Raw genomic sequence first — 26,279 nt, 5'->3', positions numbered from 1 at the left:
AAAATAAATAAATAACACGTTTAGCTTATAATTTATTTATTATTATTTAACTTATAATTTATTTATTATTATTATTATTATTATTATTATTATTATTATTATTATTATTTATTTCTTAGCAGACCCCCTTATCCAGGGCGACTTACAATTGTTACAAGATATCACATTATTTCACATTATACAGATATCACTTTTTTTTTTTTTTTTTACAAAATAATGTGATCAAATCTGTCGTTAAATTAAAAAAAAACTGAAAAACAAATAAATAGTTTACCGATTCCATGTTTATTTTTTTGTAGGACTTATTTAATTTATTTATTTTTACATACAAGACGATGAAACAGTTGCGTGCTGCAAATGAGCAAGGTACTTTACCTAGATTGCTCCAGTAAAAACCCAACTGTATAAATGGGGAATTGTATGTAAAAATAATGTGATATCTTGTAACAATTGTAAGTCGTCCTGGATAAGGGTGTCTGCTAAAAAATAAATAATAATTATACAAAATAATAATTATCGCATTATTCAGCAGTTTGGTGATAAAACGAGTGATCAGGAGATGATTTATCGGTATGCACGACTATGAAGAGGTATGTGATAAATACAGCGAACGAGGGGAGGGGAGGGGCTGGAGAGTCCTGTTGATACAGAGTGAACAGTAAACGAAATACAGAAGGCTGTTTGTGAGAGGAAGAAAAAGACTTGTGGGAATCAATGGATGAATCTCTGAACTAGACAGTAAAGGGCAAAGGGCTGGTGAGCCGTTGGAGGCTGTGTGGTCCAGTGGTTAAAGAAAAGGGCTTGTAACCAGGAGGTCCCCGGTTCAAATCCCACCTCAGCCACTGACTCACTGTGTGACCCTGAACAAGTCACTTCACCTCCTTGTGCTCCGTCTTTCGGGTGAGACGTTGTTGTAAGTGACTCTGCAGCTGATGCATAGTTCACACACCCTAGTCTCTGTGAGTCGCCTTGGATAAAGGTGTCTGCTAAATAAACTAATAATAATAATAATAACAGGCTGCTGGAGACAGAGCCGCTGAAGCAGAGACGCTCTGAAAAAGCAGAGAAGATCGATAGCTCGGCCTATGACATGGAACAGAGAACGATTCAGCCTGGAAAAGGGGGGTAATTGAACCGGGATCCATCAATTACATGACACGAAATTACAATTACAATTACACAGGTTCAATTACAATTAGAACGCAATCCAGTCTAAAGGTCTTAATACATTTCATTACATTTGAAGTTGTTTACGTTCTTACATTACGACTTAAAAACTCCTGTCTCTGCCGCTGCTTTCACAATGTTCAAGGCGCAGTTACAACAGACGGGAAAGCCCGGGTGTTGAGAGAGAGAGAGAGAGAGAGAGAGACAGAGACAGAGAGAGAGACACACTGTCCGCACTGCGTTACGCAAACACGGGGGGCGAGAGATTTCGAAATGCAGCTCTGAAGGAAAAAAATAAAAATGTGCAAAATCTCAGTCTTAAATCGATTTATTTTTGTCATTTACAGCTGCAGGTGGGGTTTTTTTCTCTCACTACAACACACACCCAGATACGATACACGTGACATATTTACAGAACACAGCAACCTTGACTCTCAATCCTCTGCTTTATCTCAGTCGATTCAGACTGTGTGTTCAAGGCTTGTTGTTCAACAGACACAATCAATCATACTGGAGGTGTGTGCGTGCCGGAGGGGGGCGGGGATTCCAGATCTGCTGAAGTATTGATTAGCAGCGATTAACTCTTTAAAAAAAAGTATTCTGAGACACAGAATCATCTCCAACCCATCACTGACCGCTCACACCCCTCTCCCAAGTGACCCCTCTTGAACACGGTAGGACCCCCTCACTGACCCCTCAACCCCTCACTGACCCCTTATCCCGGGGGGCGGGGTCAGACTCCAGTCCGAGGGTCACCTGGTTTTCATCCCAGCTTGAGCTCCTTAAATTAACATCAATTTAATTATTTGTTCAATTGGACGCGATATTTTTTTTTCTCAATTAATAATCAGAGCAGGTAAGCGATGGAGAGCTCGGGGGTGGAATTGAAGCCACGAGACCCTGCAGGCCCCCCCCCCCCCGGTCCGGGAGCTGGACTTGACCCCTATCCCCTCTCGCAGATGACCTCGATCACGCTCTGTTCCATGGGGGCGGGGTCGAGGCAGCGGTGGGCGGCGCTGCCCACGATCTCGTCCAGCAGGGAGTGGACCACGTTCTCGTCCGAGACGAACCTCCACAGGTAGAGCTGCAGGTAGTGGCAGTCCACCTGGATCTGCTGCAGCCCGAAGCGCCCGAAAGAGCGCAGACGCACGCACTCCAGCAGCGTCTTCAAGCTGATCTTGATGATCCCCGTGAGCACTGACACCTGCAGGACGGGAGGAGGTACAGCAGGGAGCAGCGATCAGGCTCTGACACTGTAGAACTGAACTTATTAACACAGGGGAGAGAATCGGGCTTGTCGACCCATTCCAGGTCTCCCTCCCTCCCTCCCTCCCCCCTCCCTCCTCCTCCTCCTCCTCCTCTCTCTCCCTCTCCCTTCCTCTCCCCTCCTCTCCTCCCTCCTCCTCCCTCACCTCACCTTGTTAAACTCCACGGTGCTGAAGATGTCGATTCTCTCAGAGAAGAGTTTCTGGATGTTGCTCAGCAGGTTGGTGTCCATCGGGGCGCTGGGGGGGCGGGGGGCGGGGGGCGGGGGGCGGGGGGTACGACAAAACAAGCGCGTCAGACAAGCTGTGTGTTTATTGTGTAGCTGGGTGTGTAGCTGGGTGTGTTGTGTAGCTGGGTGTGTAGCTGGGTGTGTTGTTTACCTGGGTGTGTAGCTGGGTGTGTAGCTGGGTGCGTAGCTGGGTGTGTTGTTTACCTGGGTGTGTAGCTGGGTGCGTTGTTTACCTGGGTGTGTAGCTGGGTGCGTTGTTTACCTGGGTGTGTAGCTGGGTGCGTTGTTTACCTGGGTGTGTAGCTGGGTGTGTAGCTGGGTGCGTTGTTTACCTGGGTGTGTAGCTGGGTGTGTTGTTTACCTGGGTGTGTAGCTGGGTGTGTAGCTGGGTGCGTTGTTTACCTGGGTGTGTAGCTGGGTGTGTTGTTTACCTGGGTGTGTAGCTGGGTGTGTTGTTTACCTGGGTGTGTAGCTGGGTGTGTTGTTTACCTGGGTGTGTAGCTGGGTGTGTTGTTTACCTGGGTGTGTAGCTGGGTGTGTAGCTGGGTGCGTTGTTTACCTGGGTGTGTAGCTGGGTGTGTAGCTGGGTGCGTTGTTTACCTGGGTGTGTAGCTGGGTGTGTAGCTGGGTGCGTTGTTTACCTGGGTGTGTAGCTGGGTGTGTTGTTTACCTGGGTGTGTAGCTGGGTGTGTTGTTTACCTGGGTGTGTAGCTGGGTGTGTTGTTTACCTGGGTGTGTAGCTGGGTGTGTAGCTGGGTGTGTTGTTTACCTGGGTGTGTAGCTGGGTGTGTAGCTGGGTGTGTAGCTGGGTGTGTTGTTTAGCTGGGTGTGTAGCTGGGTGTGTAGCTGGGTGTGTAGCTGGGTGTGTTGTTTAGCTGGGTGTGTAGCTGGGTGTGTAGCTGGGTGTGTTGTTTACCTGGGTGTGTAGCTGGGTGTGTTGTTTACCTGGGTGTGTAGCTGGGTGTGTAGCTGGGTGTGTAGCTGGGTGTGTTGTTTACCTGGGTGTGTAGCTGGGTGTGTAGCTGGGTGTGTTGTTTAGCTGGGTGTGTAGCTGGGTGTGTTGTTTACCTGGGTGTGTAGCTGGGTGTGTTGTTTACCTGGGTGTGTAGCTGGGTGTGTTGTTTACCTGGGTGTGTAGCTGGGTGTGTAGCTGGGTGTGTAGCTGGGTGTGTTGTTTAGCTGGGTGTGTAGCTGGGTGTGTAGCTGGGTGTGTTGTTTACCTGGGTGTGTAGCTGGGTGTGTTGTTTACCTGGGTGTGTAGCTGGGTGTGTAGCTGGGTGTGTAGTTTACCTGGGTGTGTAGCTGGGTGTGTTGTTTACCTGGGTGTGTAGCTGGGTGTGTAGCTGGGTGTGTAGTTTACCTGGGTGTGTAGCTGGGTGTGTTGTTTACCTGGGTGTGTAGCTGGGTGTGTTGTTTACCTGGGTGTGTAGCTGGGTGTGTTGTTTACCTGGGTGTGTAGCTGGGTGTGTAGTTTACCTGGGTGTGTAGCTGGGTGCGTTGTTTACCTGGGTGTGTAGCTGGGTGCGTTGTTTACCTGGGTGTGTAGCTGGGTGTGTAGCTGGGTGTGTAGCTGGGTGTGTTGTTTAGCTGGGTGTGTAGCTGGGTGTGTAGCTGGGTGTGTTGTTTACCTGGGTGTGTAGCTGGGTGTGTTGTTTACCTGGGTGTGTAGCTGGGTGCGTTGTTTACCTGGGTGTGTAGCTGGGTGCGTTGTTTACCTGGGTGTGTAGCTGGGTGTGTAGCTGGGTGTGTAGCTGGGTGTGTTGTGTAGCTGGGTGTGTTGTTTACCTGGGTGTGTAGCTGGGTGTGTAGCTGGGTGTGTTGTTTACCTGGGTGTGTAGCTGGGTGTGTTGTTTACCTGGGTGTGTAGCTGGGTGTGTTGTTTACCTGGGTGTGTAGCTGGGTGTGTTGTTTAGCTGGGTGTGTAGCTGGGTGTGTAGCTGGGTGTGTTGTTTACCTGGGTGTGTAGCTGGGTGTGTTTACCTGGGTGTGTAGCTGGGTGTGTAGCTGGGTGTGTAGCTGGGTGCGTTGTTTACCTGGGTGTGTAGCTGGGTGTGTAGCTGGGTGTGTAGCTGGGTGTGTTGTTTAGCTGGGTGTGTAGCTGGGTGTGTAGCTGGGTGTGTTGTTTACCTGGGTGTGTAGCTGGGTGTGTTGTTTACCTGGGTGTGTAGCTGGGTGTGTAGCTGGGTGTGTAGCTGGGTGTGTTGTTTACCTGGGTGTGTAGCTGGGTGTGTAGCTGGGTGTGTTGTTTACCTGGGTGTGTAGCTGGGTGTGTAGCTGGGTGTGTTGTTTACCTGGGTGTGTAGCTGGGTGTGTTGTTTACCTGGGTGTGTAGCTGGGTGTGTTGTTTACCTGGGTGTGTAGCTGGGTGTGTAGCTGGGTGTGTTGTTTACCTGGGTGTGTAGCTGGGTGTGTTGTTTACCTGGGTGTGTAGCTGGGTGTGTTGTTTACCTGGGTGTGTAGCTGGGTGTGTAGCTGGGTGTGTTGTTTACCTGGGTGTGTAGCTGGGTGTGTTGTTTACCTGGGTGTGTAGCTGGGTGTGTTGTTTACCTGGGTGTGTAGCTGGGTGTGTAGCTGGGTGTGTAGCTGGGTGTGTTGTTTACCTGGGTGTGTAGCTGGGTGTGTTGTTTACCTGGGTGTGTAGCTGGGTGTGTTGTTTACCTGGGTGTGTAGCTGGGTGTGTTGTTTACCTGGGTGTGTAGCTGGGTGTGTAGCTGGGTGTGTAGCTGGGTGTGTTGTTTACCTGGGTGTGTAGCTGGGTGCGTTGTTTACCTGGGTGTGTAGCTGGGTGCGTTGTTTACCTGGGTGTGTAGCTGGGTGTGTTGTGTAGCTGGGTGTGTAGCTGGGTGTGTTGTTTACCTGGGTGTGTAGCTGGGTGTGTTGTTTACCTGGGTGTGTAGCTGGGTGTGTTGTTTACCTGGGTGTGTAGCTGGGTGTGTTGTTTACCTGGGTGTGTAGCTGGGTGCGTTGTTTACCTGGGTGTGTTGTTTAGCTGGGTGTGTAGCTGGGTGTGTTGTTTAGCTGGGTGTGTAGCTGGGTGTGTTGTTTACCTGGGTGTGTAGCTGGGTGTGTAGTTTACCTGGGTGTGTAGCTGGGTGTGTTGTTTACCTGGGTGTGTAGCTGGGTGTGTTGTGTAGCTGGGTGTGTAGCTGGGTGTGTTGTTTACCTGGGTGTGTAGCTGGGTGTGTAGTTTACCTGGGTGTGTAGCTGGGTGCGTTGTTTACCTGGGTGTGTAGCTGGGTGCGTTGTTTACCTGGGTGTGTAGCTGGGTGTGTAGCTGGGTGTGTAGCTGGGTGTGTTGTTTAGCTGGGTGTGTAGCTGGGTGTGTAGCTGGGTGTGTTGTTTACCTGGGTGTGTAGCTGGGTGTGTTGTTTACCTGGGTGTGTAGCTGGGTGTGTAGCTGGGTGTGTTGTTTACCTGGGTGTGTAGCTGGGTGTGTAGCGCGGCTGCTGTCTGGAGCTGTACACTGAGAAGGTTCTCTTGCTGGAGTCGCTGCTCTGAGCCTTCCTCACCCCCTCCTCATAGAGCAGCCCCACCTGCACGGGGGGGGGGGGCAGAGAGAGAGAGAGAGAGAGAGAGAGAGAGAGAGAGAGAGAGAGAGAGAGAGAGGTTAGGGTCACAGACTACAAACTGAACCGAACCAACACCCAGTCTAAACTAAACTAACAACAACTGAACTCAACTAAAAAACAAACAAAATTAAACTAGAACCCTAGACCCATCTTCCCCCCGCCCTGCCCCCCGCGCCGCCCCCCGCCCCGCCCCGCCCCCAGCCCCGCCCCGACCTGCACGTCGATGGCGGTCGTGTCCTCCACCACTCTCTTCATGACGGCGCGCACGTTGCGTGGCTCGATGGTGTTGATCCAGTCCCGCGTCTCCACGCTCTTCCGCAGCATCTGAGACACGATCAGCCCCTGCAGCTTCACATAGTGATTGAGGAGCCGCTGAGCCACCTCCCGAGCCTGAGCACACAGCACTGACACCGGGGTGAGGGGGGACTGGTCCTGGGGGAGGAGAGAGAGAGAGACACGATCAGCCCCTGCAGCTTCACATAGTGATTGAGGAGCCGCTGAGCCACCTCCCGAGCCTGAGCACACAGCACTGACACCGGGGTGAGGGGGGACTGGTCCTGGGGGAGGAGAGAGAGAGACACGATCAGCCCCTGCAGCTTCACATAGTGATTGAGGAGCCGCTGAGCCACCTCCCGAGCCTGAGCACACAGCACTGACACCGGGGTGAGGGGGGACTGGTCCTGGGGGAGGAGAGAGAGAGACACGATCAGCCCCTGCAGCTTCACATAGTGATTGAGGAGCCGCTGAGCCACCTCCCGAGCCTGAGCACACAGCACTGACACCGGGGTGAGGGGGGACTGGTCCTGGGGGAGGAGAGAGAGAGACACGATCAGCCCCTGCAGCTTCACATAGTGATTGAGGAGCCGCTGAGCCACCTCCCGAGCCTGAGCACACAGCACTGACACCGGGGTGAGGGGGGACTGGTCCTGGGGGAGGAGAGAGAGAGACACGATCAGCCCCTGCAGCTTCACATAGTGATTGAGGAGCCGCTGAGCCACCTCCCGAGCCTGAGCACACAGCACTGACACCGGGGTGAGGGGGGACTGGTCCTGGGGGAGGAGAGAGAGAGACACGATCAGCCCCTGCAGCTTCACATAGTGATTGAGGAGCCGCTGAGCCACCTCCCGAGCCTGAGCACACAGCACTGACACCGGGGTGAGGGGGGACTGGTCCTGGGGGAGGAGAGAGAGAGACACGATCAGCCCCTGCAGCTTCACATAGTGATTGAGGAGCCGCTGAGCCACCTCCCGAGCCTGAGCACAGAGCACTGACACCGGGGTGAGGGGGGACTGGTCCTGGGGGAGGAGAGAGAGAGAGAGAGAAGAGGGGAGGGGAGAGAGACAGGGGAGAGAAAGGGGAGAGAGAGAGACAGGGGAGAGGAGAAAGAGGGAGAGAAAGAGAGAAGGGAGAGGAGAGGAGGGGGAGAGAGAGAGAGGAGAGAGAGGGGGGAGAGAGGGGGGAGAGAGAGGAGAGAGAGGGGGGAGAGAGAGAGGGGAGAGAGGAGAGCAGGACAGGGGAGAGGAGAAAGAGGGAGAGAGACAGGGGAGAGGAGAAAGGGGGAGATAGAGATAGAAGGGGAGAGAGGAGAAGGGGAGTTTGAAATATTAAAAACAGCCCCCCTACAACACCCTGGCTGACCCTAGAGCCCCGGAGCCGGGTGCGAAGCCCCCTACCATACCCTACCTGCCCCAGGAACTGCTCGTCAGCCAGCGTCAGGATGTAGCTGATGGTGGAGCTCTCGTAGTCCAGGCAGAGCCGGGACAGGAGCAGGAGGAGGGAGGGGGGGGTGGAGGGGGCACCTTTCTCCCCCACGCTCTCGCAGAACTGCTGAGAGGACTGGCAGATGAACTGGATGAAGCTGACGACCAGCCCCTCACGAACACCCTGACTGCAGAACTCACCCTGGAGAGGAGAGGAGAGGAGAGGGGGAGAGGGGGGGGGGGGGGAGAGGGGATGGAGAGGAGGGAGAGGGGATGGAGAGGGTAGAAGAGAGAGAGAGAGAAATTTAAAAAAAAAAACTAAAATGAACATAAATTTAGATATCTGATTTAACATCGTGTAATCAAATTGATATCACAAAAAAAAAAAAAGTCTACCGAAAGCCATAACAGTAGTCCAGTATTTCATGTTAGATTTCCAAATGCAGAAGGCTCGCTGGTCCAACGGTTAAAGAAAAGGGGGTCTCGATACCAGGAGGTTCAAATCCCGGCTCAGCCACTGACTCCCTGTGTGTGTGTGTGTGTGTGTGTGTGTGTGTGTGTGTGTGTGTGTGCGTGACCCTGAGCGAGTCGCTTCACCTCCTTGTGCTCCGTCCTTCGGATGAGATGTAAAACAAACGAGCTCCTATTGGAAGTGACTCTGCAGCAGCAGCAGCAGCAGCAGTTGTTGATGAAGCAGAGTTCACCCCCCTAGTCTCTGTGAGTCGCTTTGGATAAAAGCCTCTGCTGAATGACTCAATAATAACAACAACAACGTCGTGGTCTCACCTTGAAGTAGGGCTTGCTGGCAAAGCTCACGTCCTTGGCAGTGAAGAGATGCACGTAAGCCAGCACGGACTTCACCTGGTTCAGCACTGCGGAGGAGAGGCCGCCCAGAACCTCAGCCAGGCTCGGAGCCTCTTTCCCAGGGAGCCTGGGGGCGGACAGCGCCTGCCTCACGTCGGTCAGGCTGTCCAGGTAAAAACTCTTCAGCCCGGCCAGGTACTGCCGGACGCGGCCCCGGGCGGCCCCCACCACGATCTCGGTGCCCCGCGCGGGGACCCCCGAGCCGGGCAGGACCTTGGAGACGGCTTGGAGCCGGCGGTGGAAGCGATCCAGAGCCCGGACCAGCAGGGAGTTGTCCCCGACGCCTTTCTCCTCGCGGATCCGCAGCTCCACCACGGAGAAGTAGCGACCGCACAGCCTGTCCACGAACTCCACCAGCTTGCTGCTGGCCATCCGCGGGACGTCCCGCGAAGCCAGCTCCCCGTCCTGCAGCCGGCTGCTCCTGCGAGGAGAAAAAAAGGTTTGATCTGTTTTGGAAGAGGAACGCGCTGGGTGTGTAGCTGAACCCAACAGTTCTGCATCCCCCTCTACATAGAATGAACTCCCTCAGCTTCATAGAGTCCAATGAAAGCTGCTGAATAATGTTCCCTTGTTAACATATTGAATTCCACACCCTCTATATAGAATGAACTCCCTCAGCTTCATAGAGTCCAATGAAAGCTGCTGAATAATGTTCCCTTGTTAACATATTGAATTCCACCCCCTCTATATAGAATGAACTCCCTCAGCTTCATAGAGTCCAATGAAAGCTGCTGAATAATGTTCCCTTGTTAACATATTGAATTCCACCCCCTCTATATAGAATGAACTCCCTCAGCTTCATAGAGTCCAGTGAAAGCTGCTGAATAATGTTCCCTTGTTAACATATTGAATTCCACCCCCTCTATATAGAATGAACTCCCTCAGCTTCATAGAGTCCAATGAAAGCTGCTGAATAATGTTCCCTTGTTAACATATTGAATTCCACCCCCTCTATATAGAATGAACTCCCTCAGCTTCATAGAGTCCAATGAAAGCTGCTGAATAATGTTCCCTTGTTAACATATTGAATTCCACCCCCTCTATATAGAATGAACTCCCTCAGCTTCATAGAGTCCAATGAAAGCTGCTGAATAATGTTCCCTTGTTAACATATTGAATTCCACCCCCTCTATATAGAATGAACTCGCTCAGCTTCATAGAGTCCAATGAAAGCTGCTGAATAATGTTCCCTTGTTAACATATTGAATTCCACCCCCTCTATATAGAATGAACTCCCTCAGCTTCATAGAGTCCAATGAAAGCTGCTGAATAATGTTCCCTTGTTAACATATTGAATTCCACCCCCTCTATATAGAATGAACTCCCTCAGCTTCATAGAGTCCAATGAAAGCTGCTGAATAATGTTCCCTTGTTAACATATTGAATTGCACCCCCTCTATATAGAATGAACTCCCTCAGCTTCATAGAGTCCAATGAAAGCTGCTGAATAATGTTCCCTTGTTAACATATTGAATTCCACCCCCTCTATATAGAATGAACTCCCTCAGCTTCATAGAGTCCAATGAAAGCTGCTGAATAATGTTCCCTTGTTAACATATTGAATTCCACCCCCTCTATATAGAATGAACTCCCTCAGCTTCATAGAGTCCAATGAAAGCTGCTGAATAATGTTCCCTTGTTAACATATTGAATTCCACCCCCTCTATATAGAATGAACTCCCTCAGCTTCATAGAGTCCAATGAAAGCTGCTGAATAATGTTCCCTTGTTAACATATTGAATTCCACCCCCTCTATATAGAATGAACTCCCTCAGCTTCATAGAGTCCAGTGAAAGCTGCTGAATAATGTTCCCTTGTTAACATATTGAATTCCACCCCCTCTATATAGAATGAACTCCCTCAGCTTCATAGAGTCCAATGAAAGCTGCTGAATAATGTTCCCTTGTTAACATATTGAATTCCACCCCCTCTACATAGAATGAACTCGCTTTGGATAAAAGCGTCTGCTGAATGACTCAATAATAATAATAATAATAATAATAATAATAATAATAATAATAATAATAATAATAATAATAATAATACTCACACTGACGTGCCAGGAACACTGGTGATGAAAAGTTCCTGATAGGACGCGATCACCAAACACAGGCTGCTGACAAAATTGTTACAGCCCTTATCAATAAACTCCAGGATGTCTGTAGAGCTGGTACTGGCAGTGGGAGGGGCCTGTTGATGTGACCCCGCCCCCAGCTCCGCCTCCAGTCCTGCTAGCTCCTCCTCCAGCCGGGACTGGGCGTGGCTTAGGAACTTGTCACAAAGCTCTTCAGCCGGTTCGTCCAATCGCAGGAGGAGTTCCACGCATTCCGACAGCTCGCTGGAGCTCGAGACTCCGTCACTGTTTCGAGGGGAGGGGGGAGGGGGGGGGGCGGTTACAAAACAAGACTTATTGGGGTAAAGTGATAAACTGTGTGATCCAGTCCTGGTTTCACTAGGAATTTAATAATAAGACACACCTGAGCTTGTTCCCTAGAACCCCAGGACTGGGTGCAGCAGCAGCAGGGCTAGTGTGAGTTTGTAACCCTGCTCAAACTCCTGGCTCCTGATCATTTCAATATTAATAATAATAACACTAGACTTCATTGAGGGGAGCTCTGAACCCCAGGACTGGGTGCAGCAGCAGCAGCAGCAGCAGGGCTAGTGTGAGTTTCTAACCCTGCTCAAACTCCTGGCTCCTGATCATTTCAATATTAATAATAATAACACTAGACTTCATTGAGGGGAGCTCTGAACCCCAGGACTGGGTGCAGCAGCAGCAGCAGCAGCAGGGCTAGTGTGAGTTTGTAACCCTGCTCAAACTCCTGGCTCCTGATCATTTCAATATTAATAATAATAATACTAGACTTCATTGAGGGGAGCTCTGAACCCCAGGACTGGGTGCAGCAGCAGCAGGGCTAGTGTGAGTTTGTAACCCTGCTCAAACTCCTGGCTCCTGATCATTTCAATATTAATAATAATAATACTAGACTTCATTGAGGGGAGCTCTGAACCCCAGGACTGGGTGCAGCAGCAGCAGCAGCAGGGCTAGTGTGAGTTTGTAACCCTGCTCAAACTCCTGGCTCCTGATCATTTCAATATTAATAATAATAATACTAGACTTCATTGAGGGGAGCTCTGAACCCCAGGACTGGGTGCAGCAGCAGCAGGGCTAGTGTGAGTTTGTAACCCTGCTCAAACTCCTGGCTCCTGATCATTTCAATATTAATAATAATAATACTAGACTTCATTGAGGGGAGCTCTGAACCCCAGGACTGGGTGCAGCAGCAGCAGCAGCAGGGCTAGTGTGAGTTTGTAACCCTGCTCAAACTCCTGGCTCCTGATCATTTCAATATTAATAATAATAATACTAGACTTCATTGAGGGGCGCTCTGAACCCCAGGACTCACCTGAACTTCTCGCGCAGTTTCTGGGCCAGCTGGGCCATGATGTTCTGGCAGTCGTTCTGGATGCCCTGGAAGGAGGGCATGTTCTGGTACTGGTGCAGGACGGACCGGGCCTTGGTGTAGTAGGTGACGGCCTGGGGGAAGGCCTCCATCGCGACGCACTGGTTCAGTCTGGAGGGAAGCTCAAAGAGAAACTGCAGCTTCCTGAGCAGAGTGTGAACTCCTGCAGGGGGGGGGCAGAGAGACAGGCAGCACAGCGCAAGGGTCACATGCTGCGACACGCGCAATACTGGAGATAAACGTACCCCCCCACCCCACAGGGAAGCATTGTAAAGCACAGAGAGGTCTGGTAAAGCATAGGGAAGCATTGTAAAGCACAGAGAGGTCTGGTAAAGCATAGGGAAGCATTGTAAAGCACAGAGAGGTGTGGTAAAGCATAGGGAAGCATTGTAAAGCACAGAGAGGTCTGGTAAAGCATAGGGAAGCATTGTAAAGCACAGAGAGGTGTGGTAAAGCATAGGGAAGCATTGTAAAGCACAGAGAGGTCTGGTAAAGCATAGGGAAGCATTGTAAAAGCACAGAGAGGTCTGGTAAAGCATAGGGAAGCATTGTAAAGCACAGAGAGGTCTGGTAAAGCATAGGGAAGCATTGTAAAGCACAGAGAGGTCTGGTAAAGCATAGGGAAGCACTGTAAAGCACAGAGAGGTCTGGTAAAGCATAGGCAAGCATTGTAAAGCACAGAGAGGTCTGGTAAAGCATAGGGGAGCATTGTAAAGCACAGAGAGGTGTGGTAAAGCATAGGGAAGCATTGTAAAGCACAGAGAGGTCTGGTAAAGCATAGGGAAGCATTGTAAAGCACAGAGAGGTCTGGTAAAGCATAGGGAAGCATTGTAAAGCACAGAGAGGTCTGGTAAAGCATAGGGAAGCATTGTAAAGCACAGAGAGGTCTGGTAAAGCATAGGGAAGCACTGTAAAGCACAGGGAGGTCTGGTAAAGCATAGGGAAGCATTGTAAAGCACAGAGAGGTCTGGTAAAGCATAGGGAAGCATTGTAAAGCACAGGGAGGCATTGTAAAGCACAGGGAGGTCTGGTAAAGCATAGGGAAGCATTGTAAAGCACAGAGAGGTCTGGTAAAGCATAGGGAAGCATTGTAAAGCACAGGGAGGTCTGGTAAAGCATAGGGAAGCATTGTAAAGCACAGAGAGGTCTGGTAAAGCATAGGGAAGCATTGTAAAGCACAGAGAGGTCTGGTAAAGCATAGGGAAGCATTGTAAAGCACAGAGAGGTGTGGTAAAGCATAGGGAAGCATTGTAAAGCACAGAGAGGTCTGGTAAAGCATAGGGAAGCATTGTAAAGCACAGAGAGGTGTGGTAAAGCATAGGGAAGCACTGTAAAGCACAGAGAGGCGAGTTCTGGTTTGTGGTGTCTGTTTGCGCTCTCGTACCGGACAGCTTGGTGATCTGCTGGTGCTGCCCCTGCAGGGTCCCGCTGATCCTCGCGCTGAACTCGGTGATGGCAGCCATGTTGGCAGCCAGGCAGTCCATCTCATCCTCCATCTTCTTAAAGTCATTCTTCATCTTCCGGATCGTGTCTGAGAGAGAGGGAGAGAGAGAGAGAGAGAGAGAGAGGGGGAGAGAGAGAAGGAGAGAGGCGGGGCGAGAGGGGGGGAGGGGGGAGAGAGAGACGGTGGAGTGGGGGAGAGCGGTTTTATTATGGGAAACTTTCATAAGGATCTCCTCCCCTCCCCTGCTGCTCCTCCTCCTCCTCAGCCCTGACTCCTCCCCCGGCCCCGCCCTCACCGGTGGCGGAGATGAACTTGTTGTAATTCTCGTACACCAGCGTCTGCATGTCGCTGTCCAGCGAGCGGATCTGCTTCACCATGCCCGTCTCCTGATCCATCAGCTCAGCCAGCGAGGAGTCCTTCCGCAGCTGAGCACGCAGGCAGGGAGACCCAGAGAGACACAGAGAGATGCATTATACACACACACTCACAACACAGGCAGGGAGACACACAGATATGTATTACACACACACTCACAACACAGAGACACAGAGAGATACAGAGATACAGAGAGATGTATTATATATATATATATATATATATATATATATATATATATATATATATATTATATACACACACACACACACACACACACACACAGAGGCAGGGAGACACACACATATGTATTACACACACACACACTCAACACAGAGACACAGAGAGATATATTATACACACACTCACAACACAGGCCGGGAGACACAGAGAGATTTATTACACACACACAAGACTGCTCTGTCCAGTTCCTAGCGATGGTAGAAGTGAGACTCCCGCCGCAGAGCAGTTTGGTTACTAGGGAGTTTATTAATAATAATAATAATAATAATAATAATAATAATAATAATAATAATAATAATAATAATAATAAGACACACCATCGAATCTAACGCTGCCGTGCAGAAGCTAAGGGAAGTCTAAAGCTTGCTATTATATATATTTGAACGGGCATGTATGCATTCAAGTTGCAACTCGCTGTGTATAGAAATATATATATTGATTACGGCAAACTTACTTTCCAATTACCCTGTGTACGTATATTATTTTTTCTACATACAAATTATTTCAAACAAACAAACAAACATTTATTTCATGACATTTCGGACAAAAGTCCTTTAGCTGTCTAGAAAGAAAATAATAAATCAAGTCAACACAGTTTATTAAACGTGTTATTTAATTCCGCACAGCGGGCAGAAGGTCTGTTGTCCGATGTAATTATGTTTGGTATTATTATTATTATTATTATTATTATCATTATTATTATCATTATTATTATTATCATTATTATTATCATTATTATTATTATCATTATTCTTATTATTTACCTTGTTCAGGTACACCTCCGGTTCGAAGCGGGCCCCGTTGATATCACACGGGTCCAGTGGGTCGCGTTTCTCCCCCGGTTTGCCCTCCTCGTTTATCCCGTAGTACAGCTTCAGCATCCCGTGTGCCCTGCGCTTCCGAGCCGGGTCGGAACCGGGAGAGTCCGGGTCCGGGTCCGGGTCCGTCACCGCTGACATCTCACCGAAAACACGAAAACAAACACCCAGGCAACGGCCGGGAACAATAAAGCTTTTGTTGAAGTCTAAAACGATGACGTTTTCGCATGCGCAGAATGAGAACGCGAGTAGGATCGATAAAGTTATATTGAAAAATGCTTTTCCGAGCAGACCCTGTGTTTAAATAAATGGGTTAAATTATTATTATTATTATTATTATTATTATTATTATTATTATTATTATTATTATTAATTTGTACGTTTTTGCTGTCGTCCTTGTTAAATACAAAACTAATAATAATAATAATAATAATAATAATAATAATAATAATAATAATAATAATAATAATAATAATAATAACACTAGTTAGTAAGCGTTAGAGTTTAGTTGACTAAACTTTGAAAATTGGAAACCCTTATTTTTACAAGTTTGTGTATTATTATTATTATTATTATTATTATTATTATTATTATTATTATTATTATTATTATTAATATTATTATTATTATTATTATTATTATTATTATTAACTTTATGGTTCACAATGACAAGTAAATTCGTTATTTAAACGGTTTACAGCTGCTCGGTTAACTATTGCAATCTTTACCAAAACGAATTTTTAAATTCTTATATATATATATGTGTGTGTGTGTGTGTGTGTGTGTGTGTGTGTGTGTGTGTGTCTCTGTGTGTGTGTGTGTGTGTGTGTGTGTGTGTGTGTGTGTGTGTGTGTGTGTGTCTCTGTGTGAGTGTGTGTGTGTCTGTGTGTGTGTGTGTGTGTGTGTGTCTGTGTGTGAGTGTGTGTGTGTCTGTGTGTGTGTGTGTGTGTGTGTGTGTGTGTGTGTGTGTGTGTGTGTGTGTGTCACGCTGTTTAATCAGATGATTGACAGGCGTACCACACTGCTGTGCTGTGACGTAGCCCTACTGCTCACGTCACAAAGCACTTGCCCCAGAATGTGCGTTATGATGTCACCTGTTGACCTGCCACCGCTGGGTGATGTTACCATGACAAAAGTGGACCGCTGTTGGACGGTGCTACATTTTATGGCTAACTGTGTCGGGGAAAGTCCAGTTTCTCCAAAACCAGTTTGCCGTGTACCAACCCATTAAACCAGTAAGAATCATTTAAGCCTTTTGCTGTTGAACTGTTTACATGCGTGATGCTGGTTCTGCCGCGACTGCCCCGCTGGACGAGGCGGTCATTACGGTCCTGTCCTTGGCTCGACTCCCCGCTGGTTGCGGCGTGTAAGAGGCGGGTGTTCACCGTTTCGCTGCCGAAGAAAGACGTTTACACCGGGCTGTCCCTGGCTCTGTTCGTGCTGCACTTCGGGGTCCTCCTGAGCGATCTCACCCAGCACCAGGTGGCGCAAACAGCGGAGCGCTCCAGCCACAGATACACGGTCACGCTTATGGTAAGTGAAGCATTGTAAAGCACAGAGAGGTCTGGTAAAGCATAGGGAAGCATTGTAAAGCACAGAGAGGTCTGGTAAAGCATAGGGAAGCATTGTAAAGCACAGAGAGGTCTGGTAAAGCATAGGGAAGCATTGTAAAGCACAGAGAGGTCTGGTAAAGCATAGGGAAGCATTGTAAAGCACAGAGAGGTCTGGTAAAGCATAGGGAAGCATTGTAAAGCACAGAGAGGTCTGGTAAAGCATAGGGAAGCATTGTAAAGCACAGAGAGGTCTGGTAAAGCATAGGGAAGCATTGTAAAGCACAGAGAGGTCTGGTAAAGCATAGGGAAGCATTGTAAAGCACAGAGAGGTCTGGTAAAGCATAGGGAAGCATTGTAAAGCACAGAGAGGTCTGGTAAAGCATAGGGAAGCATTGTAAAGCACAGAGAGGTCTGGTAAAGCATAGGGAAGCATTGTAAAGCACAGAGAGGTGTGGTAAAGCATAGGGAAGCATTGTAAAGCACAGAGAGGTCTGGTAAAGCATAGGGAAGCATTGTAAAGCACAGAGAGGTCTGGTAAAGCACAGGGAAGCATTGTAAAGCACAGAGAGGTCTGGTAAAGCATAGGGGAGCATTGTAAAGCACAGAGAGGTCTGGTAAAGCATAGGGAAGCATTGTAAAGCACAGAGAGGTCTGGAAAAGCATAGGGAAGCATTGTAAAGCACAGAGAGGTCTGGTAAAGCATAGGGGAGCATTGTAAAGCACAGAGAGGTGTGGTAAAGCATAGGGAAGCATTGTAAAGCACAGAGAGGTCTGGTAAAGCATAGGGAAGCATTGTAAAGCACAGAGAGGTCTGGTAAAGCATAGGGAAGCATTGTAAAGCACAGAGAGGTGTGGTAAAGCATAGGGAAGCATTGTAAAGCACAGAGAGGTCTGGTAAAGCATAGGGAAGCATTGTAAAGCACAGAGAGGTCTGGTAAAGCATAGGGAAGCATTGTAAAGCACAGAGAGGTCTGGTAAAGCATAGGGAAGCATTGTAAAGCACAGAGAGGTCTGGTAAAGCATAGGGAAGCATTGTAAAGCACAGAGAGGTCTGCTAAAGCATTGCCTCCCCCCATTCCCTCTCCTGTCTCCCTCCAGCTGTCCCATGTGATGAGTTTCTACCTGTCTCTGCTGGGCTCGGTGTACTCCCTGCAGACTGGGGCCCGGAGGCTGAGCGTTGTGGCCCTCGTATCAACCTGCAAGTACTGCCGGGGGCTCCGCTAGCTTGGGGGGGGGGGGGGGGGGGTCGTCATGGTCCAGCCTGTGTCGCTCGCGTCTGTGGCAGGTCGGAATGGCTGTTTTAAAGGCACACCCAGAGTAAGAGAGTCTTGGTGGATCCAGCGCTTAGAGAAAAGGGGGTCTCGATACCAGGAGGTTCAAATCCCGGCTCAGCCACTGACTCCCTGTGTGTGTGTGTGTGTGTGTGTGTGTGTGTGTGTGTGTGTGTGACCCTGAGCGAGTCACTTCACCTCCTTGTGCTCCGTCCTTCGGATGAGACGTCAAACAAACGAGCTCCTATTGGAAGTGACTCTGCAGCAGCAGCAGTTGATGAAGCAGAGTTCACCCCTCTAGTCGCTTTGGATAAAAGCGTGTGCTAAATGACTCATTAATAATAATAATAATAATAATAATAATAATAATAATAATAATAATAATAATAATAATAATAATAATAATAATCATTCGATCCTGCTTCATTCTTTCCCAGGTCTGAATCTCACGCTGTTCCTGGCTCGCTTCTCGTTTGAGTTTGTGGTGATGCAGTACCGAGAGGAGCTGTACTGAGGGGCCATCGGTACCGAAGCGACCCGGTCCAGAATCCTCCCACCGGTTCCTTTTAACACTTAAGAGACTTTTTATTAGTGAAATATGCTATCAATCCATCAGCAATCATGACAAAAAGAAACAACGATAGAAAAGTTGACCCTAATTAATACACAGCCATTCGTCAGGTGTAACTTAGGGTCTGAACAGTTTTGGTGTGTCAGTCTGTGTGTCTGTCTCTGTACCCAGATGTCTGTCTGTCTGTCAGTGTGTGTGTGTGTCTGTCTGTCGGTGCGTGTCAGTGTGTTTGTGTCTGTCTGTCTGTCTGTCTGTCTGTCGGTGCGTGTCAGTGTGTCTGTCTGTCAGTCTGTCAGTGTGTGTGTGTGTGTCTGTCTGTCGGTGCGTGTCAGTGTGTTTGTGTCTGTCTGTCTGTCTGTCTGTCTGTCGGTGCGTGTCAGTGTGTCTGTCTGTCAGTCTGTCAGTGTGTCTGTCTGTCTGTCTGTCTGTCTGTGTGTGTGTGTCTGTCGGTGTTTGTCAGTGTGTCAGTGTGTCTGTCTTCTGTCGCTGCGTGTCAGTGTGTCTGTCTGTCTGTCGGTGTTTGTCAGTGTGTCTGTCTGTCTGTCTTCTGTCGCTGCGTGTCAGTGTGTCTGTCTGTCTGTCGGTGTTTGTCAGTGTGTCTGTCTGTCTGTCGGTGTTTGTCAGTGTGTCTGTCTGTCTGTCTGTCTGTCAGTGTCAGTGTGTCTGTCTGTCTGTGTGTGTCAGTGTGTGTGTGTCTGTGTCGGTGTGTCTGTGTCAGTGTGTGTGTCTGTGTCGGTGTGTCAGTGTGTGTGTGTGTCTGTCTGTGTCGGTGTGTGTGTCTGTGTCGGTGTGTCAGTGTGTGTGTGTGTGTGTCTGTCTGTGTCGGTGTGTCAGTGTGTGTGTGTCTGTCAGTGTCAGTGTGTGTGTCTGTGTCGGTGTGTCAGTGTCAGTGTGTGTGTCTGTGTCGGTGTGTCAGTGTGTGTGTGTGTCTGTCTGTGTCGGTGTGTGTGTCTGTGTCGGTGTGTCAGTGTGTGTGTGTGTGTGTCTGTCTGTGTCGGTGTGTCAGTGTGTGTGTGTCTGTCAGTGTCAGTGTGTGTGTCTGTGTCGGTGTGTCAGTGTCAGTGTGTGTGTCTGTGTCGGTGTGTCAGTGTGTGTGTGTGTCTGTCTGTGTCGGTGTGTGTGTCTGTGTCGGTGTGTCAGTGTGTGTGTGTGTGTGTCTGTCTGTGTCGGTGTGTCAGTGTGTGTGTGTCTGTCTGTGTCGGTGTGTCAGTGTCAGTGTGTGTGTCTGTCTGTGTCAGTGTGTGTGTGTGTGTCTGTCAGTGTGTGTCTGTATTCAATTTTGAAATAAGAATAGAAACACAAACTAACACTTCAATAAAGTGCTAAATTATTTATCCATTAAAACCAGAATAAATCTTACAGCAACTCAACACGTGCTGATGACATCATTTTAAAGGGTCACGTTTACTCCAAACAGGATTGAAAACTCCAAGCCGGAGTGGAGGGGGAGAGAGGCTGCAGCCCCCCTCGATCAGGCTTCTGCAGTGAAAGCACAGCCAAGAGGAATAAAACAGAGGCAGCTAGTGTGAGCGTCTCAGAATATCTTATACACAACACACGCTCGCTGTCTGTCTGTCTGTCTGTCTGTCCCTCCCTCCCTCGATCAGGCTTCTGCAGTGAAAGCACAGCCAAGAGGAATAAAACAGAGACAGCTAGTGTGAGCGTCTCAGAATATCTTATACACAACACACGCTCGCTGTCTGTCTGTCTGTCTGTCTGTCTGTCTGTCTGTCCGTCCCTCCCTCGATCAGGCTTCTGCAGTGAAAGCACAGCCAAGAGGAATGAAACAGAGGCAGCTAGTGTGAGCGTCTCAGAATATCTTATACACAACACACGCTCGCTGTCTGTCTGTCTGTCTGTCTGTCTGTCTGTCTGTCTGTCTGTCCCTCCCTCCCTCGATCAGGCTTCTGCAGTGAAAGCACAGCCAAGAGGAATAAAACAGAGGCAGCTAGTGTGAGTGTCTCAGAATATCTTATACACAACACACGCTCGCTGTCTGTCTGTCTGTCTGTCTGTCTGTCTGTCTGTCTGTCTGTCTGTCCCTCCCTCCCTCGATCAGGCTTCTGCAGTGAAAGCACAGCCAAGAGGAATAAAACAGAGGCAGCTAGTGTGAGTGTCTCAGAATATCTTATACACAACACACGCTCGCTGTCTGTCTGTCTGTCTGTCTGTCTGTCTGTCTGTCTGTCTGTCTGTCTGTCTGTCTGTCTGTCTGTCTGTCTGTCTGTCCGTCCGTCCGTCCGTCCCTCCCTCCCTCCCTCCCTCACAAACACACCATTTACTGCAAACTAGCTACCAGCAAATTATTTTTTAAACTACAAGAGAAAACAAACAAAAATATATCTATTTACAGGTTTATATACAGATCAGAAAAAAAAAGAGATAATTATAATGATAATATTAATACAAAAACAAACAGAAAGAAATTCAATAGAAAAGAAAAACATTGTCAGCACTGTGTTAATAATAATAATAATAATAATAATCATCATCATTTTGAATAAAGAATGTTATTTTTAAATTATTTATCGAGTCCGTAGCATCTGGCTGTTTTTTGATTGGTTCGTCTGTGTGTGAGAGAGAATTCAAAAAGCAAACTCTACAGATTGAAGTCTGCTGTAAATTACACTTTCCCCTCTTCAGATCTTGGGGTTCAGATTCAGGGCTGCAGTTACTCTTGCCTCAACTCGGGGTTCAGAGCGAGGGAGATGTTTTAGGGGTTCCAAGGGGGGGGGCTGTTCGTTAATTCTGCCCCACGCGGATGTTGGGGTTCAGCAGCGGGTTCAGATTGGGGTCGTTCTCGGCCGAGGCGCGCCCCAGTTTGGACATGATGATGATGAGGGTGCAGAAGCCGATCACCCCGAGAACCAGGAGGATGAAGACCCTCTGCTTCAGAGAGAGGGGGGTCCGCTTCGACCCGGAGCGGCTCCTGAGGAACAGAACCAGCACAGGATACCCCCTTAAACAAGCGGGTCACAGCAACACACCGTGTGACACAGCACAGTGACAACATGGGGAAGCACAGAGAGGTCTGGTGAAGCATAGGGAAGCATTGTAAAGCACAGAGAGGTGTGGTAAAGCATAGGGAAGCATTGTAAAGCACGGAGAGGTCTGGTAAAGCATAGGGAAGCATTGTAAAGCACAGAGAGGTCTGGTAAAGCATAGGGAAGCATTGTAAAGCACAGAGAGGTCTGGTAAAGCATAAGGAAGCATTGTAAAGCACAGAGAGGTGTGGTAAAGCATAGGGAAGCATTGTAAAGCACAGAGAGGTCTGGTAAAGCATAGGGAAGCATTGTAAAGCACAGAGAGGTCTGGTAAAGCATAGGGAAGCATTGTAAAGCACAGAGAGGTCTGGTAAAGCATAGGGAAGCATTGTAAAGCACAGAGAGGTCTGGTAAAGCATAAGGAAGCATTGTAAAGCACAGAGAGGTGTGGTAAAGCATAGGGAAGCATTGTAAAGCACAGAGAGGTCTGGTAAAGCATAGGGAAGCATTGTAAAGCACAGAGAGGTCTGGTAAAGCATAGGGAAGCATTGTAAAGCACAGAGAGGTCTGGTAAAGCATAGGGAAGCATTGTAAAGCACAGAGAGGTCTGGTAAAGCATAGGGAAGCATTGTAAAGCACAGAGAGGTGTGGTAAAGCATAGGGAAGCATTGTAAAGCACAGAGAGGTCTGGTAAAGCATAGGGAAGCATTGTAAAGCACAGAGAGGTCTGGTAAAGCATAGGGAAACATTGTAAAGCACAGAGAGGTCTGGTAAAGCATAGGGAAGCATTGTAAAGCACAGGGAGGTCTGGTAAAGCATAGGGAAGCATTGTAAAGCACAGAGAGGTCTGGTAAAGCATGGTAAAGCATTGCAAAGCACAGAGAGGTCTGGTAAAGCATAGGGAAGCATTGTAAAGCACAGAGAGGTCTGGTAAAGCATAGGGAAGCATTGTAAAGCACAGAGAGGTCTGGTAAAGCATAGGGAAGCATTGTAAAGCACAGAGAGGTCTGGTAAGGCACAGGGAAGCATTGTAAAGCACAGAGAGGTCTGGTAAGGCATAGGGAAGCACTGTCTCTGTCTCTCTCTCTCTCTCCCCATCTCTCTCTCTCTCCCCCTCTCTCTCCCTCTCCCCCTCTCTCTGCAGTGCTGCAGCCTCTCCTCTTACTTCAGTATCTGTGCCAGCCAGCTCAGCGCCGGTCTCCTCCTGTACTTGTCATCGTCGAAATCGATCTGCGTCACCGACGACCCCCCCGCGTCACGCGTGTCGTACACCTTCCGCGGAGAGGAGGCTGCGGGGGAGGAGGAGGGCTCTGTTACACACAACACGCGACACGGAAACACACAACGCAGCCCTGCGGCACGGCTCCATGATTTACCATCAGCTTAAACAAGACTCTCATTCTACACCTGTGTGCGAGATGAGTCACACACACACACACAGACACAGATCTACAGAAAGACAGACAGACAGAGAGACAGACAGACACACACACACACAGAGATCTACAGACAGACAGACAGAGAGACCGACACACAGACAGATACACAGGCAGACAGGCACAGACAGAGAGACACACAGACACACACAGAGACAGACAGAAAGAGACAGACACAGAGACAGACAGACACACAGACAGGAAGGACAGACACACAGACAGGAAGGACAGACAGACAGACAGACAGGAAGGACAGACACACAGACACAGACAGACACACAGACAGACACTGACCTGTGTGTAGAGTGACAGAGTCTCACACAGAGACAGACACACAGACACACACACTGACCTGTGTGTAGAGTGACAGAGTCTCACACAGAGACAGACACACAGACACACACTGACCTGTGTGTAGAGTGACAGAGTCTCACACACACACACAGACACACAGACACACACACACTGACCTGTGTGTAGAGTGACAGAGTCTCACACAGACACACACACACACACACACACACACACACACACACTGACCTGTGTGTAGAGTGACAGTCTCACACAGACACACACACACACACACACACACAGACACACACAGACACACACACACACACACACACACACACACACACACAGACACACAGACAGACACACAGACACACACACACTGACCTGTGTGTAGAGTGACAGAGTCTCCCATCGCAGTGTTGCAGCTCATGCTGGGGTGCACGTGCCCCTCCTTCACACCCCCGTTATTCAGCCCCGCCCCGAAGCCCGCCTGGGACTGGCAGGGCACTGGGTTCGAGCTGTAGGAATGGGAGGAGTGGGAGGACTGGGAAGGGGCTTCTGTGGGGTGAGAGGTTGAGGCTGTGGGGAAGCAGAGAGAGTCCAGACTGAGAAACGCCAAGAGAAAACGCTGCAGTAAATTTAGGGTGTGTATTATTAACAGCCACTAGAGAGGGATCCTTTACAACAGCAATATCAGGGCTGGGAACGAGACTCCCGCTGCACAGCAGTGTGATCCAGTCCTGGTTTCACTGGGAGTTTAATAATCAGACACACCTGAGCTTGTTAGCTAGATACACTGGGGGCTGATCAGCTGGTAGCAGTGAAACCTGGACTGGATCACACTGCTGTGCAATAGGAGTCTGGTTCCCATCGATACGGACACACCGCACTCACTGTTGAAAGTTGACCAATCAGTGTAGTCTGTGACGTCATGTGACTCCTGTTCTGGCGCGGGTTCCGGCTCCTCGATCTGAATATTAAAGGAGACAAGGAGAAGAATTGAGGGAGGCATCTCCGTTCAAGAATATACCCTGAACTAGTCAGAGGCTCTGTGTGTGTGTGTCACTGTGTGTGTGTGTGTGTGTCAGTGTCTGTGTCAGTGTCTCTGTCACTGTGTGTGTGTCTGTGTGTGTGTGCGTGTGTCACTGTGTGTGTGTCTGTGTGTGTGTCACTGTGTGTGTGTCTGTGTGTGTGTGCGTGTGTCACTGTGTCTCTGTCACTGTGTGTGTGTCTCTGTCACTGTGTGTGTGTGTGTCACTGTGTCTCTGTCACTGTGTGTGTGTCTCTGTCACTGTGTGTGTGTGTGTCACTGTGTGTGTGTCTGTGTGTGTGTGTGTGTGTGTCACTGTGTGTGTGTCTGTGTGTGTGTGCGTGTGTCACTGTGTCTCTGTCACTGTGTGTGTGTCTCTGTCACTGTGTGCGTGTGTCACTGTGTCTGTGTCACTGTGTGTGTGTGCGTGTGTCACTGTGTCTCTGTCACTGTGTCTCAGTGCGTGTCTCTGCGCGTGTGTGCGTGTCTCTGCGCGTGTGTGCGTGTCTCTGCGCGTGTGTGCGTGTCTCTGTGTTTCAGTGCGTGTCTCTGTGTCTCAGCCTCTCACCAGCGGCAGCCCCAGCCCGGCCCGGGCCCAGTTGACGGAGGCGAGTTTCTCGCGCAGCGCGGCCGCGACGGGGCCCACGAGGTTGGGGGTGGGGGAAGACGGGCCCCTGGCAGGCGGGGCACTGGTACCCAGCGGGGGCCGTGTTCCTGGGCAACTGGGAGGCCAGTTCATTGAGACAGGACCAGTGAAACACATCTGAAACACATTATCATCATCATTATTAAACAGCATTGTTATCAGAGGAGCTTATTCAGCCCCTCCCACTCACCCTGGCCCCTCCCCACTCCCATAGCTCCTCCCTCTTCCCCATAGCTCCCCCCTGTTCCTCTAGCTCCTCCCTGTTCCCCATAGCCCCTCCCCACCCCCGTTAGCTCCTCCCTGTTCCACTAGCCCTGCCCCCTCACCGTAGCACATGAGTCTGGTGTCTCCTTGTCAGCTAGCGCTGTGCTGCACAGTGTGCAGGTGGGATTGTAATCACTGTCCTGCAGCCACTGGAGGTACGACTGCACGATGCACTGAGAGAGAGAGAGAGAGAGAGAGAGGGGGGGGGGAGGGAGGGGGGAGGGAGAGAGGGGAGGGAGGGGAGGGGGGGGGGGGAGGGGGGGGGAGGGGAGGGAGGAGGGGGGGGGAGGGGGGGGGGAGGGGAGGGGGAGAGGAGGAGGGGAGGAGAGAGAGGGGAGAGGAGAGGAGAGGGGGAGAGGGGAGGGGGGGAGAGGGGGGGGGAGGGAGGAGGGGGAGAGGGAGAGGAGAGGAGGGGGAGAGGGGAGGGAGGAGAGGGGAGAGGGGAGGAGAGGAGGGGGGAGGGGAAGGGGGATGGAGGAGAGGGGAGAGGGGGGAGGGGAGAGGGCGGGGAGGGGAGGGAGGAGGGGGGGAGGGGAGGGAGGAGGGGGGAGGAGTTAAATCACTGACAGCCCAGTGAATTAGACCTCCCCCTCACTTTTTTTTTCTTCGTTTCTCAATGTTGAAAAATGTAATAAATTGTCCTAAATGCAATTCTTCTATGATCCTAGCCCTGACCCTAACGTGAGGGTAGAGACGTGTGTGTTTTTCTATTATCATTATTAATGAGTCATTCAGCAGACGCTTCTATCCAAAGCGACTCACAGAGACTAGGGGGGTGAACTCTGCTTCATCAACAACTGCTGCTGCTGCTGCTGCAGAGTCACTTCCAATAGGAGCTCGTTTGTTTTACGTCTCATCCGAAGGACGGAGCACAAGGAGGTGAAGTGACTCGCTCAGGGTCACGCACACACACACACACGCACACACACACACACAGGGAGTCAGCGTCTGAGCCGGGATTTGAAACCTCCTGGTATCGAGCCCCCCTTCTCTCTCAGTGCTCTGCCTCTAGCACTGCGTGCACATTTTTGTTGAGATCACTCTGCAGTAGCTGGATAATAATAACTCTGTTAATTGTGACTCACCTTCGC

General features: G+C 49.7%; 3 protein-coding genes across 5 annotated transcripts; 1 reads left to right on the top strand and 2 right to left on the bottom strand.

Moving 5' to 3' along the window:
• Nucleotides 1-284: 284 nt before the first annotated feature.
• On the bottom strand, nucleotides 285-15,355 carry LOC117398645 (vacuolar protein sorting-associated protein 51 homolog). 3 transcript variants are annotated; one of them, XM_059020751.1, is made up of 11 exons: nucleotides 15,086-15,343; nucleotides 13,999-14,128; nucleotides 13,644-13,790; nucleotides 12,203-12,422; nucleotides 10,846-11,154; nucleotides 8,718-9,216; nucleotides 7,915-8,133; nucleotides 6,445-6,663; nucleotides 6,077-6,195; nucleotides 2,585-2,672; nucleotides 285-2,371 (listed from the first exon to the last, which is right to left on the bottom strand). In XM_059020751.1, exons 1-11 carry the CDS (start codon nucleotides 15,278-15,280, stop codon nucleotides 2,111-2,113), a joined length of 2,406 nt encoding a protein of 801 aa, XP_058876734.1. In that variant the 5' UTR covers nucleotides 15,281-15,343; the 3' UTR covers nucleotides 285-2,110. The 3 variants fall into 3 exon arrangements, with proteins under 3 accessions (XP_058876734.1, XP_058876732.1, XP_058876733.1); XM_059020749.1 differs by lacking the exons at nucleotides 285-2,371; nucleotides 2,585-2,672; nucleotides 6,077-6,195 and having other exon boundaries at nucleotides 6,445-7,526; nucleotides 15,086-15,355; XM_059020750.1 differs by lacking the exons at nucleotides 285-2,371; nucleotides 2,585-2,672; nucleotides 6,077-6,195 and having other exon boundaries at nucleotides 6,445-7,403; nucleotides 15,086-15,354.
• Nucleotides 15,356-16,327: 972 nt separating this feature from the next.
• LOC131730908 (cation channel sperm-associated auxiliary subunit TMEM262-like) lies at nucleotides 16,328-17,916 on the top strand. Its single transcript, XM_059020747.1, has 2 exons — nucleotides 16,328-16,672; nucleotides 17,791-17,916. Exons 1-2 carry the CDS (start codon nucleotides 16,421-16,423, stop codon nucleotides 17,914-17,916), a joined length of 378 nt encoding a protein of 125 aa, XP_058876730.1. The 5' UTR covers nucleotides 16,328-16,420.
• A 2,854-nt stretch (nucleotides 17,917-20,770) lies between these two features.
• Nucleotides 20,771-25,361, bottom strand: LOC117398628 (zinc finger protein-like 1; the record flags this gene model as incomplete). The annotated part of the gene is given in 6 exon segments (XM_059020748.1): nucleotides 20,771-21,463; nucleotides 22,684-22,807; nucleotides 23,633-23,827; nucleotides 24,143-24,218; nucleotides 24,847-25,041; nucleotides 25,251-25,361. Coding segments are annotated over 6 exon segments (888 nt in total), but the record flags the coding sequence as incomplete, so codon positions are not given.
• Nucleotides 25,362-26,279: the final 918 nt, after the last annotated feature.

Source organism: Acipenser ruthenus, unplaced genomic scaffold (genome assembly GCF_902713425.1).
Source record: "Acipenser ruthenus unplaced genomic scaffold, fAciRut3.2 maternal haplotype, whole genome shotgun sequence".
NCBI lineage: Eukaryota > Metazoa > Chordata > Actinopteri > Acipenseriformes > Acipenseridae > Acipenser > Acipenser ruthenus.
Note: the sequence above shows the minus strand (reverse complement) of the source record. Positions and strands in the feature narration are given on the sequence as shown.